At 40.9% G+C, this 14,206-nt stretch overlaps 1 protein-coding gene across 1 annotated transcript in view; it reads right to left on the reverse strand.

Annotated features, from left to right (window-relative positions):
- Positions 1 to 14,206, reverse strand: part of NIN (ninein) — an 89,896-nt gene that overhangs the window by 30,960 nt on the left and 44,730 nt on the right. Inside the window, exons 7-16 of the mRNA XM_052646842.1 lie at positions 12,528 to 12,674; positions 11,883 to 12,050; positions 11,292 to 11,428; positions 10,840 to 10,980; positions 10,413 to 10,587; positions 6,887 to 6,997; positions 6,434 to 6,523; positions 4,269 to 4,407; positions 2,330 to 2,451; positions 737 to 1,242 (exon numbers count right to left, since the gene is read on the reverse strand). Of these exons, the coding sequence (XP_052502802.1) occupies positions 737 to 1,242; positions 2,330 to 2,451; positions 4,269 to 4,407; positions 6,434 to 6,523; positions 6,887 to 6,997; positions 10,413 to 10,587; positions 10,840 to 10,980; positions 11,292 to 11,428; positions 11,883 to 12,050; positions 12,528 to 12,674 (1,736 nt within the window). The remainder of the gene's footprint in view (positions 1 to 736; positions 1,243 to 2,329; positions 2,452 to 4,268; positions 4,408 to 6,433; positions 6,524 to 6,886; positions 6,998 to 10,412; positions 10,588 to 10,839; positions 10,981 to 11,291; positions 11,429 to 11,882; positions 12,051 to 12,527; positions 12,675 to 14,206) is intronic.

Raw genomic sequence — 14,206 nt, forward strand, 5'->3', positions numbered from 1 at the left:
TTCTTTCATTTTAATTATGTATACTCTGGTGCCTCAGATGGTAAAGAATCTGGCTGCAGTGTAGGAGATCCAGGTTTGATCCCTGGGTTAGGAAGATCCCTGGGAGAAGGAAATGGTATCCCACTCCAGTATTCTTGCCTGGAGAATTCCATGGATAGAGGAGCCTGACAGGCTACAGTCTGTGGGGTCATAAAGAGTTGGACAAGACTGAGTGACTCTCTGTCTGTCTATATGTAGTTATATAAACCATACATATATGTTTGCTTTCTATTTAATGAAGTACCACTGAGATAAAGTATGAAGCACCAAAGCCCTCAAAAACATCTGAGGTTTCACATGAGGAAAGTAAGCACAAAAGAGTGTTTCATAACTCTGGGAGGAAATGTAACTTTGCCCGAATCTAATAACTTATAAAAGGCCTTTCTCAGAAAACAACAGGACTAAACAAAGAAGAAATCACATTTGTGATAATCTTATTCTCATCTGGAACCTTAAAAAGTATATGTTTGATAAAAAACAAAACAAAACTTTCCTCTTAAAAAAAAAAAGTTTCAACAATTCCAAGGTAGGCTTATATCTGAACAAGGACAAAACAAGTTGAAAAACTAAAAAAGAATTCTAGTCAGTTTAAGTGGGCTCTTACACCTTCTGGTTTTTCAAAGTCTCCTTTATTAACGGGGACTTGTGGTACCCCTGAGGACTGGTGTCCCCTCCTCTTCTTCCCCCACTTTCTTACCTTCCCTCATGTAGTTCCCTTTGGTGTTTTTCCAAGAGCTCTTTTTGCAATTCCTCTTTCTCAAGAATGTGTTTCTCCACCAGGCTTTTCAGCTGCTCCTGGTGAACTTGTTCTAGTTTCTGAGTCAAGCCCCTCACCTTCTCCTCTGTCCAGGCGCCATTTTGAATGAGTTTTTCCCTCTCTCTGTTAAAGCCTTCCTCCACCTGCTCCAGCCTAGCCCTGAGTGCCATCTCATGTTCCAGCCGCAGCTCCTCCTGCACGTGAGCCTTTTCCTCATCCCACTTCATTTGCAGCTGTTTTTTTTCCTCCTCATGTCTGCAGATAGCCATGTGTTGTGCCTGCTTGAGTAGCTCTGTCTGGCCCTGAAGTTCTGCAATCTTATTTTTAAGGTCACTTATTTGTTCTTCTAAGATGTGTACTTCATTCTCACACTTGAGCTTCATGTTTTCCTGCTCCTTTTCAAAGGCAACTTTGGTTTCATCTAGCTGCTTTTCATAATAGTTCACCTAAAGTCAGAAAGCAAAACCACCACAGTGTTATTCAACTCAAGGCCATGGCAAGGCTCTGGGGCAGTAAAGACTTTTTTCTTACATTTCTCAGTTTTCCTATTTTTGTTTTAAAGTAACAATTCAAAACACATTAAATAAGATATTTTAAAGTCAGGTTTGATTTCCTTTGTAAATTGGTTGAATTTTATTAGTTTCTAAACAACTCTGTTAAAACTAACTAGACCTTCACATAGACACTATATTTCTTCACAGGCATCCTTTCCAACTGCAAACTGCAAGTCTTAACATAGACAATTATATTCAAGTATTTATTTAACACCTGTCAGGTACTCTGCAGGCCTCATGGGGACACAAGTTGGATAAGACACAGCCCCCTCTCTAGACATGGTTATGACGAATATAAAGAAAGTGTACTACCAGTTAGAATAAAACATTTAAAAACATGTGTAGGAAAAATACCTACAATGTAACCTGGGGACTCCAAGGAGGTGAAAATCATGTTTGGTTGGGAGAATTCAGGAATAGAAGAGGTAGCATTTGATGGAAACTCTGAAGGTTAAGTAGACTTTCAAGAGGTAGAAAGAAATAATAACATAGCATGTAACATCATGAGCAAGAGAGGACAGTTTGGTGAAGAGCAGCAAACTACCAGGTCTGGCTGGAAGATAAAGTAACTCAAAGGATGATAAGAGAGAAGACTGGAGGTATAACCTAAAGCAACACGGTAAAGGGTTTTGAAACCAAGATTCAGAACTTGTACCTAATTCAGGAGGTGATGCTGTATCAAAGGACTTTTTTTTTTTTTAATGAGTTGGAAATAATGTAATGACCTTTCAGCTCCATGTTGGCTAGGACTGAAGATATTCCATTTTTAAGAATCTCTCTCCTATGAAGAAGAGCCCTCAAAGGCCCCTTGGCCTGGGAAAGCATCCTGAGGAAGTGAGTTCCTGGTAGCCACCCAGACGCATGAGGAAATGTACAGAAAGTGCTGCTCTGGGAGAAAAAAGAATGGAGAGTGTCGTACATGCAAAAGCTTGTCAGAGCTCAAAGAAATCAGAGAACAGGATTGAGAAGAAGGTCTTACTTTATCTTCAAGCTCCAGTCTTAGGTGACACAAGTCCCTGTGATGTTGTTCTTTCATCTGTTCGATGACCAGCTCTGCCTCGATGCTCATATTCAGTGGATTGCATTCTTCAGAACCAAGCCCTGAAAACACATGGGATCTGTTGACCCGGCTGCAGGTTCTTGCAATAACACAACTGGCATTACTTATGGAATCCTAAAGTGCAATAGATGATATCTACTAGGAAACAGCAGAATCCAAGAGTGGTCTCTTGTTTTTAAGCATAAGGGAAAATGAGATACAGGCAGTGTATCAAACCTTAATAGAAGTCAATAGGACAGGAGGTGGGAGCAGATGGGGAAAATGTTTCTAAAAAGTGACCTCCTGCTAATGAAAATGCTGCTGAGTGAGGCAGTATGATCAGACCAATCAGCCTTCTTTCCATCCAACAAATACTGGGTGACAAATCAGCAGAAGGGAATGTGGCAGGGGGATGAATGGCCAGCATACTTGCTATGCTTCGAGGTGTTAACTTCATGGATCAAGATATCCAACCCACCACTCAACATTACAGAAGACTGAGCACTACAATGCTAATTTCCTGTAGTGCAGGTGGGGCCTCATCTTCAATTATCAGCTAAAGTTATTTAAAAGAATAAAGCATAGGTTAGGAACCCGGATATAGACAGATTGTGTAGAAAACTATCAACTCATTCCATAGGAGTTCACCTCTGCAACTGCCCACAATGGTGACTGAGACAGACATTGAAATGTGAAGCATAAGCTGAGGGCTGAGCTAGTACACAGATGAAATGATTACATCGAATACTAAGGCAGGGGACTAGTATTAAGGCAGGGGACTCAAAAAAAGTTTTCATGTGGAGGGACACAGGCAGATGCAAGAAATAGTGTAAGTCTAACATCTGGAATTGACAACCCTTGGGCTTTCTCTACACCTGCCATGGCGTTCCCCATCTGAGAAGTGATCCCCGGGGTGTAAACCATCCCAAGATGGCACAGCCTCATGTACCCATGATTAGAACTCCCAGCCCTTGGTCATCTACGGAAAAGCCCAGAAAAGCTTCTGAGATATATTCTATCAACTGGGCTCCATCCTTTTACCACAGTAAGGCTGCAGAGTACAGACTTAGAGGAAGAGTATTCAAGCCTCTTCCTGTTCCCTCCTCACTCCCTTATTTACTGTAGAATAAATAGGTAAGGAGAAGAATAAACAACCATTGTGAGAACCTGTACTCCTATTCCAAGTAGCAGCGGGGAAAACTATATATAATGAAGAATTTATTATAAACCCTTCTGAAATTCATATTCAACCCACTGGAGGAAAGAGGCAGGATATGAGGAGGGAGGAAAAGAGCTGATAATGAACATAGGAGGGTTCCCAAACAGCTCTGCCTTCCATCCGTATTACTCAAAATCCTCCCCAAGGCACAGGCACCAACATTTATTTATCTTATTTGTTGTTTTCCAGGCATTTAGCACAACCAGCATAAGGAAATCAAATTCTGGGGTTTCTGGCTGGCTCACTCTCCAAAACATTGTCATACCAGTTAGGCACTCTTGTAGAAAGGGAGGGTTCAGCAATAACTCAGTGACTGAATTCTAACACTTCCAAGGCCTGGATTTGCAGACTCGTAGCCAGTTTTCTTTTTTTAATATCCTTGTGGTTTGATTTTTCCATTTCTTTGTTGATGTGTATCAAAATCAGATGGAAATATTCTCATAAAGACTTCAGGACAAATGAAAAAAACATACCACAAGTGAAACAGCTCAAGAAAATAGCATTGCCAAAGTCTTTTTTTGGGGGGGGTGGGGGTGGGGTAGTGCTGTGGGGGCGGAGAAGGCAGGGTTGCCAACATTTTGCAATTTTACATTCAACTATGGTTTTACAATCAAAAGTCAAAGGCACAGACTCTGAAAAGATGGTGTCTGAACGGCTTACCCTGGTCAGGCTCGATGCAACCACTGTTAATATCAAGTTCTTCTGACAGTGAGTTCTTCAAGGGAAGCCTGAACACTTTGCCTTGTGTACGATATTCTTGCAGTTCAGACTGGAGTTCGTCTACTTGGTCTTGTAATAGCTGGAATTTAAAAACCAATATAAATCTTAGATGTGATGTCAAAAACAAGCAATGGAAGAAAAAACAGATATACTGTACATCATCAAAATTAAAAGCTTTTGTGCTTCAAAGGATACCAACAAGAAAGTAAAAAGACAAACCACAGCATGGAAAAAATTTTTTGCACCATATATATCTGATAAGAGACTTGTATACAGAATATATAAAGAACTATTACAACTCAATAATAAAAAGACAAATACATTTAAATATTCAGCAATGGATCTGAAGAGACATTTCTCCAAAGAAGATATATTGACAAGCACATGAAAAGACACTTAATGTTATTAGCCATTAGGGAAATGCAAATCAAAGCCACAATGAGATTCCACTTCATATCCACTAGGATGACTAAAATAAAAAAGACATATAGTAACAACTGTTGGCAAGGATGGAGAGAAACTGGAACTCTCTTACTGGTGGGAATGTAAAATGGTGCAAATATTTTGCAAAAAATTTGGCAGTTCTTCAAAGGTTAAGCATACAGTGATCATATGATTCAATTCCACTCAGTACATATCCAAGAGAAATGAAACCATATGCCCACACAAGAGCTCACACACAAATTATTCACAGCAGCCCATTATTCACAATATTCAAGATAACTCAATGTCCATCAACTAAGGAATGGATAAATAAAATGTGGTATGGCTATGCTATGGAATATTATGCAGCAATAGAAATAAACAAAGTACTGATACATGGTACTACATGGATAGAGCTCAAAAACAATATGCTAAATGAAGGAAGCCAGTCACAAAGGTCAATATATTGTATAAATTCATTTTTAGGAAATGTTAAAAATAGGCAAAACCAAACAGACAGCAAATAAATTATTAGTTGCCTAGGGCTGGAAGTCATGGGAGAGATTACAGCTATGTGGACTGGGAGTTTCTTTGCAGGTGATGAAAATGTTCTAAATTTATTATGGTAATAGTTGTACAATTCTGTGAATATACTAAGAGACTGAATTGTATACCTTAAGTTGGTGAATTGTATGGTTATGAAAAGCTATTAAAAATGTATAAGCAGATGAATTTGGGGAATTTTCGGAGGTGGAGCTGACAGATTTTACTGATGAAATAATTGAAAGCATAGGAGAAAAAAAATCTATATAACTGAAAGCATAGGAGATTAGAGACAAGAGCCAACATGTATTTGTAAGAGTGACAAATATTTCATTTCTTTTCTCAAAATCTGCGTGTATGTATATTTCCTGAGAAGGCAGACTATGAACAACCTCATAAGGAGGTGATTGTTTTCTCCATTTTTGCCCAAGTACTATGTTCATCTAAAGCAGGCTGAACTCAGTTATGCTCACCATGTTAAAATACACAAGTGTTTGTGGTTTAAGAAAAAAATAAAAATCCCAGATTCCTGAGCTTAGAAGAGTTACTTTTCTAAAAAAGTCAAAGATTCTTACTTATTAGGATGTTTCTGTGTCCTCTAGTAGTAATGACTTACTACTTAAAGACTTGAGTGGTTTCTGCTCTATTTGCATTTTGTAAATAAAGTAAGGAATGTATTCAGGAAAAACACCCCATAGAACAAAAGCAAATTATATCAGAGTAGGCCGGCACTCAGGAAAGGCTGGTTTTGGAATAAGCATATCAACATGACCACAGTTTCCTTCTCTTAGAATAAAACTTTATTTTCCTCTAATTACTGGCAATTTCTGACCCAGATAAAACAGACAACGGCAGTTTGCACGACTCTCTCATATATCAGGATACTGAATAATATAATAGCCAGCACTTAGGTTAAGTGTTTTCTGTGTCTCAGGCTTTGTTCTACACGCTTCACGTGTACTTCCTGACTCTCCACAACAACTCTATTTTGTGGGTTCATTTATTTTTGTCACCTTGTAGATGAGGAATTGAGATACCCACAGGTTATGTTTACCAGTCGCCTGGCTAGTAAATGGTGAGGCAGGATCTGAATCTAGGCACTCTCCACTTACTAAGTTAAGTTCTCTACAGTCACTCACCCGGCACTGCTGCTCATATTCATTTCTCATCTGCGTCAGCCTTTCTTCTTGCATGAAGAATTCAGCACTGTTGGGATCAAGGTCACCAAACTAGAAAATGGAAAGTGCAAAGTTGTCATTTTTCCCAAGTATCCTTCTTTGACCTAAAAAATACCAAAGGCCCCAATTTCTGGTGTTCACTCAGTCTCTTGAGTATGAAAGGAATGTGACTTTTGAACAGAAACACCATCCACTGGATGATGGAAAGAACATTCTAGAGTGATGTGTTCAACTAAAGCAGAGGCCCTTTCTCAGTGCCATGCAAAGTTTTAAATCCCTGCAAAAGTTGACAACTTCCTTTAGTCACATAAATAATTCCGTAATAGGCATTTTCTTAGTGGCACTGCTTCTGGTCTTTTGAGTAAACTACATTTCGGGGTTACCTTTCAGGAAATCACATTTAAACAGATTTACCTTTTCTGCCAAAACATTTTCCAAATTTCGCTGAAGTTTGTTTGTCAGACTCTCATATTCTGCCAACTTCTCTGTATTCTCCAGAAGCTCATTTTCTAGACGACTGTTTTCCTGAAGAAATTTGGGGAAATTCCGTGGATTAAAAAGGAAGCTGTTGTACCATTTTATTTCATGCATAAATCAATGCTCTAGATTGAGAAAGTTTCAGTACATTAGAGGAGAAAAAGTAAATATTAAAAAAACCCAATATTATCTTATAACCCCAAAGCGTGCCTCTTCTTTTTTCTTGATCCTACAGAACCATGCTACCCAATAGCAGGCACTAGCAGTTCCAGGTAAAGGATCTGTGAGTATGAAACACTCACCAGACTTTGAGGATTTAGACAAAAATGAAAAAAAAGCTCAATAACAGGTTTTCTATATTAATTACAAGTCAAAATGATAATGTTTTAGAGATTACAGATTAAAATGATTCAACATTAAATTCACCTGTTTCCTTTTACCTTTTAATGTGGCTGTCTGAAAATTTGAAATTACATATATGACTTGCATTGTACTTCTATCTGACAGCTTTGCAATTGAAAATTTAATGACATGAAAAGCGTTCTCATTAGGATGTCAGATGAAAGACGGGTTGCAGAATACCATGTTTATTTGACAGCAAAAGAGAACTCAGAAAAACTACAAAAAGGAGAATAGCTCCAACACTTTTCATTTAATGATATAGACATGGTTTACATTTAATTTACAATTTGATTTTGGTTTAAAGATATAAAAGCTACACATACAGTTTTTTCATAATTTATGTTTAAATTATTATAATAACATGTCAACCTAAGTCCACAAAATGTGGGTTTTTTCTGTGTATTTTCAAAGCATATCTTGCCAAAATATAGAGATGATATATTTCTTTTTAGAAAACTTTTTATTTTGTATCAGGGTATAGCCAATTAACAAACAATGCTGTGGTAGTTTCAGGTAAACAGCAAAGGGATTCAGTCGCACATATACGTGTATCCATTCTCCACCAAGCTCTCCTCTAATCCAGATTGCCACACAACACTGAGCAGAGTTCCATGTGGTATACAGTAAGTCCTTGTTGGTTATCTATTTTAAATACAGCAGTGGATACATGTCCATCCCAAACTCCCTATCTATCCTTTCTCCCCATCCTTCCCACCAGCACCCATAAGGTCACTCTCAAAGTCTGTGAGTCTGTTTCTGTTTTGTAAGTTCATTTGCATGAATATCATTTCTTTTTAGATTCCACATATATGGGATGTCATAGGATATTCTTCCTTCTCTGACTCACTTCACTCAGCATGATGCTCTCTAGGTCCGTCCATGTTGCTGCCGATGGCACTATTACCTTCTTTTCAATGGCTGAGTAACAGTCCCCTGTATATACGTACCACACCTTTATCCATTCCTTTGTCATTGAACATTTAAGTAGAGCCAATATGTTTTAAATATATTCTTGTTCACACCCTTATACAGTTAACATGGAGCGAAAAAGCATGTGCTTGAAGTGTTTAAGAAAGAAAACTACCTACCCGCCAAATGACAACTCTAGAATTCTAATCTTTCAAAGTATGTCTAAATTTAGAGGTGAAAACAATCAGGAGCTATCTCTACGAACTGGGCCTGTGTTGGTGCTTTGGAAACTAAGAAGTCAGCTTCTGTTGCCGACCACAAGTGAGTGAAGTCGCTCAGTCGTGTCCAACTCTTTGCGACCCCATGGACTGTAGCCTATCAGGCTCCTCCGTCCATGGGATTTTCCAGGCAAGAGTGCTGGAGGGGACTGCCATTTCCTTCTCCAGGGGATCTTCCTGACCCAGGGATTGAACCCGGGTCTCCCGCATTGCAGGCAGACGCTTTACCATCTGAGCCGCCAGGGAAGCAGGGACCACACAACTGGGGCCATGGCAGGGGAGACAGATATGGATACAATTACCTAAGATGTGATAGAAAATATGCTACCTTCTGGTGAGAAAAAAAAGTTAAGTGTAGTGGGAATGAATAAGCATTTTGGCCTGCAGTGTTGGAGAAAGCAGTGAAGGAGCCTAAAAGCCCACTGAGAAACTGAAATTACTGACAGCAGGTGCAGCAGAGGTCGCGCGTGGGCTTGGGGGTTGCTGGCAAGACCTGAGATTAGGAAGGTAGGAGCATGAACCCCTCTTCAGGGCCCTTCAGGCTGCCACGCTGCACTTTTACAAAGGGTGTAGCATGATTTTAAAGTTTCTTCAGTAAGATGGCAGCCCACTCCAGTACTCTCGCCTGGAAAATCCATGGACGGAGGAGCCTGGTGGGCTGCAGTCCATGGGGTCGCTAAAAGTCAGACACGACTGAGCAGCTTCACTTTCACTTTTCACTTGCATGCATTGGAGAAGGAAATGGCAACCCACTCCAGTGTTCTTGCCTGCAGAATCCCAGGGACGGGGAGCCTGGTGGGCTGCTGTCTATGGGGTCGCACAGAGTCGGACATGACTAAAGTGACTTAGCAGCAGCAGCAGCAGTAAGATAACTCTGGTGACCAGGCGGAGGGAGGTTGGATAGATGGAAGAAAGGATGCACATAAGTCAGTTGAGAAATTGTGAATTCCAAACCTGTTCAGAAGCTGTGGAAATGGAGAAATGGGATAAATCTGAAAAGCCTTTCAGAGCATCAGCAGGACTCAGAAAGTGAGAATCCAGGATGACCAAGGACGGTGACTTCTATGACTTAACAGCACAGGATGGTGATGGAGATTAGGGTGAAAATTCAGGAGAGGAAGCAGTTTGATGGTTAGGGAGGGAGAACTGGCTCAGTTTCTGATTTGTGGAGTTTCAGGAACCTTTCATAACCTCAAGAAAACGAACTATTCCATAGGTTCTTATTACTTTCATATACTGTATATGTAGCAACTCACTCAATCTCCACATCAATGCTATGAGGTTGGTATTATGATGGTGACTCTTTTGTACATTAGGAAACAGGCTTGAGTAACCTGATGAAGGTCTTATGTAAGTGGTGGTATCCAGATTGGAACCAGGCAGTCTTGAGTCCAGACCCCTCCCAAGACCTGAGAGGGTCCCGCCCACCTTCAGCTCCAGCTGACACTGTACCACATTACCTGGTGTCAGAGCTCCATAAAGAGAAGGATCACTTCCTCTACTGAGACACAGAAAAGAGGAGGAGGATGCGCAAGGGAAAAGGTAGATTTGGGAGCAGAGAAACAAAGTGGATGGCCTCAGTGTGGAAGGAAAAAAAGAGCCATCTGCTAAGGACGAGGAAGGGGACAGCATCAACCAGGTATTAAACACCTCTGAGGACTCAGTGCAGCTTCAGCAGGTAAGAACAAGATATGCTGTTGGCAAACCAGAAGCCCAGACACCCCGGAAACCTGGATCCCAGTGGGGGCTCTACCATGTCCGGGTGTTGACCCAGACTTATGAGCCCTGTGCAGACCTGTCTTCTTACAGAGCTGTGGTTTTCCACGTGGTATTCCCAGAAAGCACACAGACCACATAACTAAGAGGATAATTACCTTTAAAGAGAGTGCGAGGCGGTCCCGGATGTAATTCTCTTCTGTTTTTGCCTTTTCGATTTCTTGCTCAAGTTCCATACGCTGCTTGCCCACCTGCTGCAGGATCTGCTCTCTCTCCTTTCGGAACTCATTCTTTAAGGCTGCTATTCGCTCCCTGTACTCTTCATCCAGTTTCCTGTGAGAAGGAAAGACTGACAGGCTGCCATCAAGTCCCTCAGAGGTCCCTCTGTAGAGCCACCAAAAACAGAGAGTCATAGAGATGGGAAGCCCCTTGAGAAAGTGTCCAGTGAGCCCTGCTTGCCTGTGGGCTTGGCCACACCTAAGTCACCCCAGCCAGGTGTGGCCAAGCAGGTGGGCAGGCAGGCAAAACCCCACTGTTCCGGGCCAGGGTGGTGGGAAAGGAGGGCCCTGGCCCCGCCCGTCACACCTGAGGTTGTGCTCGTTCCGCCGCTCTATGGCTGCGTGGTGGTCGTCCACCTCTGAGGCCATCAGAGACTTCAGCTTTTCGGCTTTGTCCAGATCAGACCGGAGCTTCTCCTTTTCTCTGAGCATCTGATCAACTCGCTCCCTAGAATCAGAAAGAAACAAAGTTATAAGGGAGATTGTTACTAGGAAACAAGTAGACCCAAAAAGCTCTCCTCTGGCTTGCTCCTCTACAAAAACAAAACCAAGACAACCAGAGCCCTTCCAAAACACATTCCACAGCCCTTTTCAAAAGCCTACATGCAGATCTAAGCTCCACCTCACTTTCCCAGAAGTGAGATGGTAGGCGATTAGCCACCACTGCCTTCAGAATGGAATACACGCCACAGGCATCTGAAGCACTTGCTCAACAAGCAGCAAAGGGGACAGAGCAGGTAAGCTTTCTGCTCAACTCACAGCAAATGCCGAATCTCAGCCTTAAAACTGGCCAGAGCTGCCTGGTGAATGCTGTTCTTGGTGACCAAAAGTTCGTTTTCAAGAGCCAGTGTCAACTCTGTCAAGTTGACATTTCCATCAAGGCTAAAATCCAAGGCCTAGAAATCAGAACAAGTTCAAGATAATCACAAGTTCTATCCTCAGAAAGCAGAAAATGTGAAGGTTATACAGATCTGGGGAACTGAATTTATAATCTACAAACTGGATGTTTACATTTCTTTAACAGTAGCTTTGGAACAATACTCAACTAAGGTCTCTCTAAGGAAAACATGATTATTTACGTCTTTTAAAAAATGCTGTCTGGCATTGTAAATAAACACAATGGCAAAACTCTACCAACCAGAGAGCAGTTAAGAAATTTCTTGTCAATAATTCAGGGGTTAAAAACATGAAGTCAGCAACACTCCTGGTTAAAGGGGGTAGCAAAAGTTATCTCTTATGTCTGAGATCTTGTGAACAGAAGAATCATTAAGGAGAAATCAAATCAAGTCACAAACAGAATTTTTCAACCCTTCCCAATTTGTCATTTGCCTCCCATTTCAGTTGCCACACCTTCAGGATCTCCTGGCTGTTCTCAATGCCTTCTTCCTGCCAGGTGTCAAGTATTCTCTCCACTGATGCATAGCCCATCCCATCATCCAGGCAGGAGAAGACCCGAAAACCAATGGTACTCATCATTGCAGATGGGGCTGTGGTCCGTCGTCCACTCTCATCAAAAGACTAGAAGAAAGAGACTTGAGCAAGCTCAGGCATTGCAACATGACATTGGTCAAGACCAAAAGCAGTCAGTCCTGGCCACAAGAGGCAGAGGCATGCTTCTCTCATTTATGCTGCTAGGATAAAAAGCCATGTGGCCCCTTTGATCTTCCTTTCCCATGTCAGTCAAGAATGCAAAGCTGATCAACAGCTGACCTGGCAGACAGATCCTGCATACAGATGAGATGCATCTCTACTTAACATCAGGTTCCTTCTGGCCCACAGCTAACATGAAGGGGCATAATTAGTGGTCTTCCTACTATAATTTATGGTCATTTCTCAAACCCAACTTCCTCAGTGGTTTAGTCTTTCTTTTCTGCTCTTCTTTTGCTTCTCTTTCTCCTCAGTATTTTTCTTCAGACAGCAGATTAACTCACTGGAAATTATTCAAATGGATGTTAATTTTACTCCCAAAGAATCCACTTCCTGTTTATTTCTTACCTGCATGGAGATGTGCCTTTTCAATTGTCTATATGGGGTAGATGCTGATGGTGTAAGAGGTTTTCCATTTTTGAACAAGCCATAGAAAAAATCTTCTACACTCATCATACCATCAGGATCAAGATTATGGAAGACTTCTTCAAGCATCTAGAAAAGGGTAACCGTACATCTTAACTATTTCTCTCAAAAAAAAAAAAAAACAAAAAACCCATGAAGTTCAAAGTACACTTCTAGTCCCAAGTGGCTCAGTAGTAAACAATTCCTCTGCCAGTGAAGGAGACACTGGTTTGATCCCTTGGTCTAAGGAAATGGCAACCCATCCCAGTTATTCTTGCCTGGGAAATCCAATGTACAGGGGAGCCTGGCAGGCTACAGCCCATGGAGTCACAAAGAGCTGGACATGACTTAGAGATTAAACAACAAAGCCAACAGATATTGGCACCACTCTTGATCCCAGGACTCCAGAAATATGACATGTCCCTTTATTCTCACTTCACTAAATATATTTTCCTTTCTAGTAATCTGTCCTTCCCTCTCCCATAAACTAAATAAAATTCATTTTCAACATCTTCATAATTTTATGCAATTTAGAAATTAACTGTTTTCTCTTTTGCTCATACTCTTAGAACAGGTTATCTTTAACATTGCTATGCATTATCTTGTGAGTTAAAGAATTACTGAAAAATATAAAGATATAGCTTCCCAGTGTTGTAACAGCAGAAAACAGACATTCGTTAAGCCATTAGATTATGGTGACTCCACATGATATTTTGCTTATATGAAATTTTGGAAACTAGCATAATTGGGTCTGGGACAGACTGCAATGATTTAAGAGCTTGGGTCTGAAACCCATGCCTTGGAATTTAGAACATTACTTGGAACCACACTGTGGTGTTTGGGGCTTTTAATTTCTTTTAATGCTTTTGCACAGCCAAAATGAGGACTGGATAGGAAGAATTTCACATGTGTGCAATAGAAATGTTCCGAGAGATGTGAAGAGAAGGAAATTCTGCCTCACTACTTTGCCCTCTCTGACAGTAATCAAGTGGTCCTCATCATACGGAGTCCCTTCTAGAGGCGTGCCTGGGAGACGGTTTGTTCCCTAACTCACAGAGGAATGGAAAAGGGAATAAAGCAACATGAATCACAGACACCACAAAATAGGGAGGGAAAGCAAAGCCTTCCATTCTCACAGTCAGCTTCCTATTTGGGGGGCTGAAATTTTTCTATAGGATATGACCCAATGTACAAAGCAGAAATCACCTGAGGATCTTGTTAAAGTGCAGACTCTGATGTAGTTAAACTGGGGCTGGGGGCTGGGAATTCTACATTTCTAACAAGATGATGCCTAATTTGCTGAGTAGCAAGGAACCAAATAAGCAACAAACTTACCATTAGTGCCTGCAACTGGGTCTCTTCTAACAAAAGCCTCTTTGTAACAAATCCTCAAATTTTCAATATTTATTTCATAAGTCTGGACTATTGCTAGGATTCCTGTCATCTCCTAATTGTTGATTTTATCCCTCAGCTAAGTCCTTGTGGCATTTCTTTTATCTTGAATGCTTTTTTTTCCCAATTCATATCCAATGGGAAACATCTGTCTCTATTCTTGTTTTTCTACCACTTCCTCTGGAGAGGATTCCAAAACAAAACCATTTTAAAGGGTGAAAATCTTTGGA

The sequence above is a fragment of the Budorcas taxicolor genome, chromosome 10 (genome assembly GCF_023091745.1).
Source record: "Budorcas taxicolor isolate Tak-1 chromosome 10, Takin1.1, whole genome shotgun sequence".
Taxonomy (NCBI): domain Eukaryota; kingdom Metazoa; phylum Chordata; class Mammalia; order Artiodactyla; family Bovidae; genus Budorcas; species Budorcas taxicolor.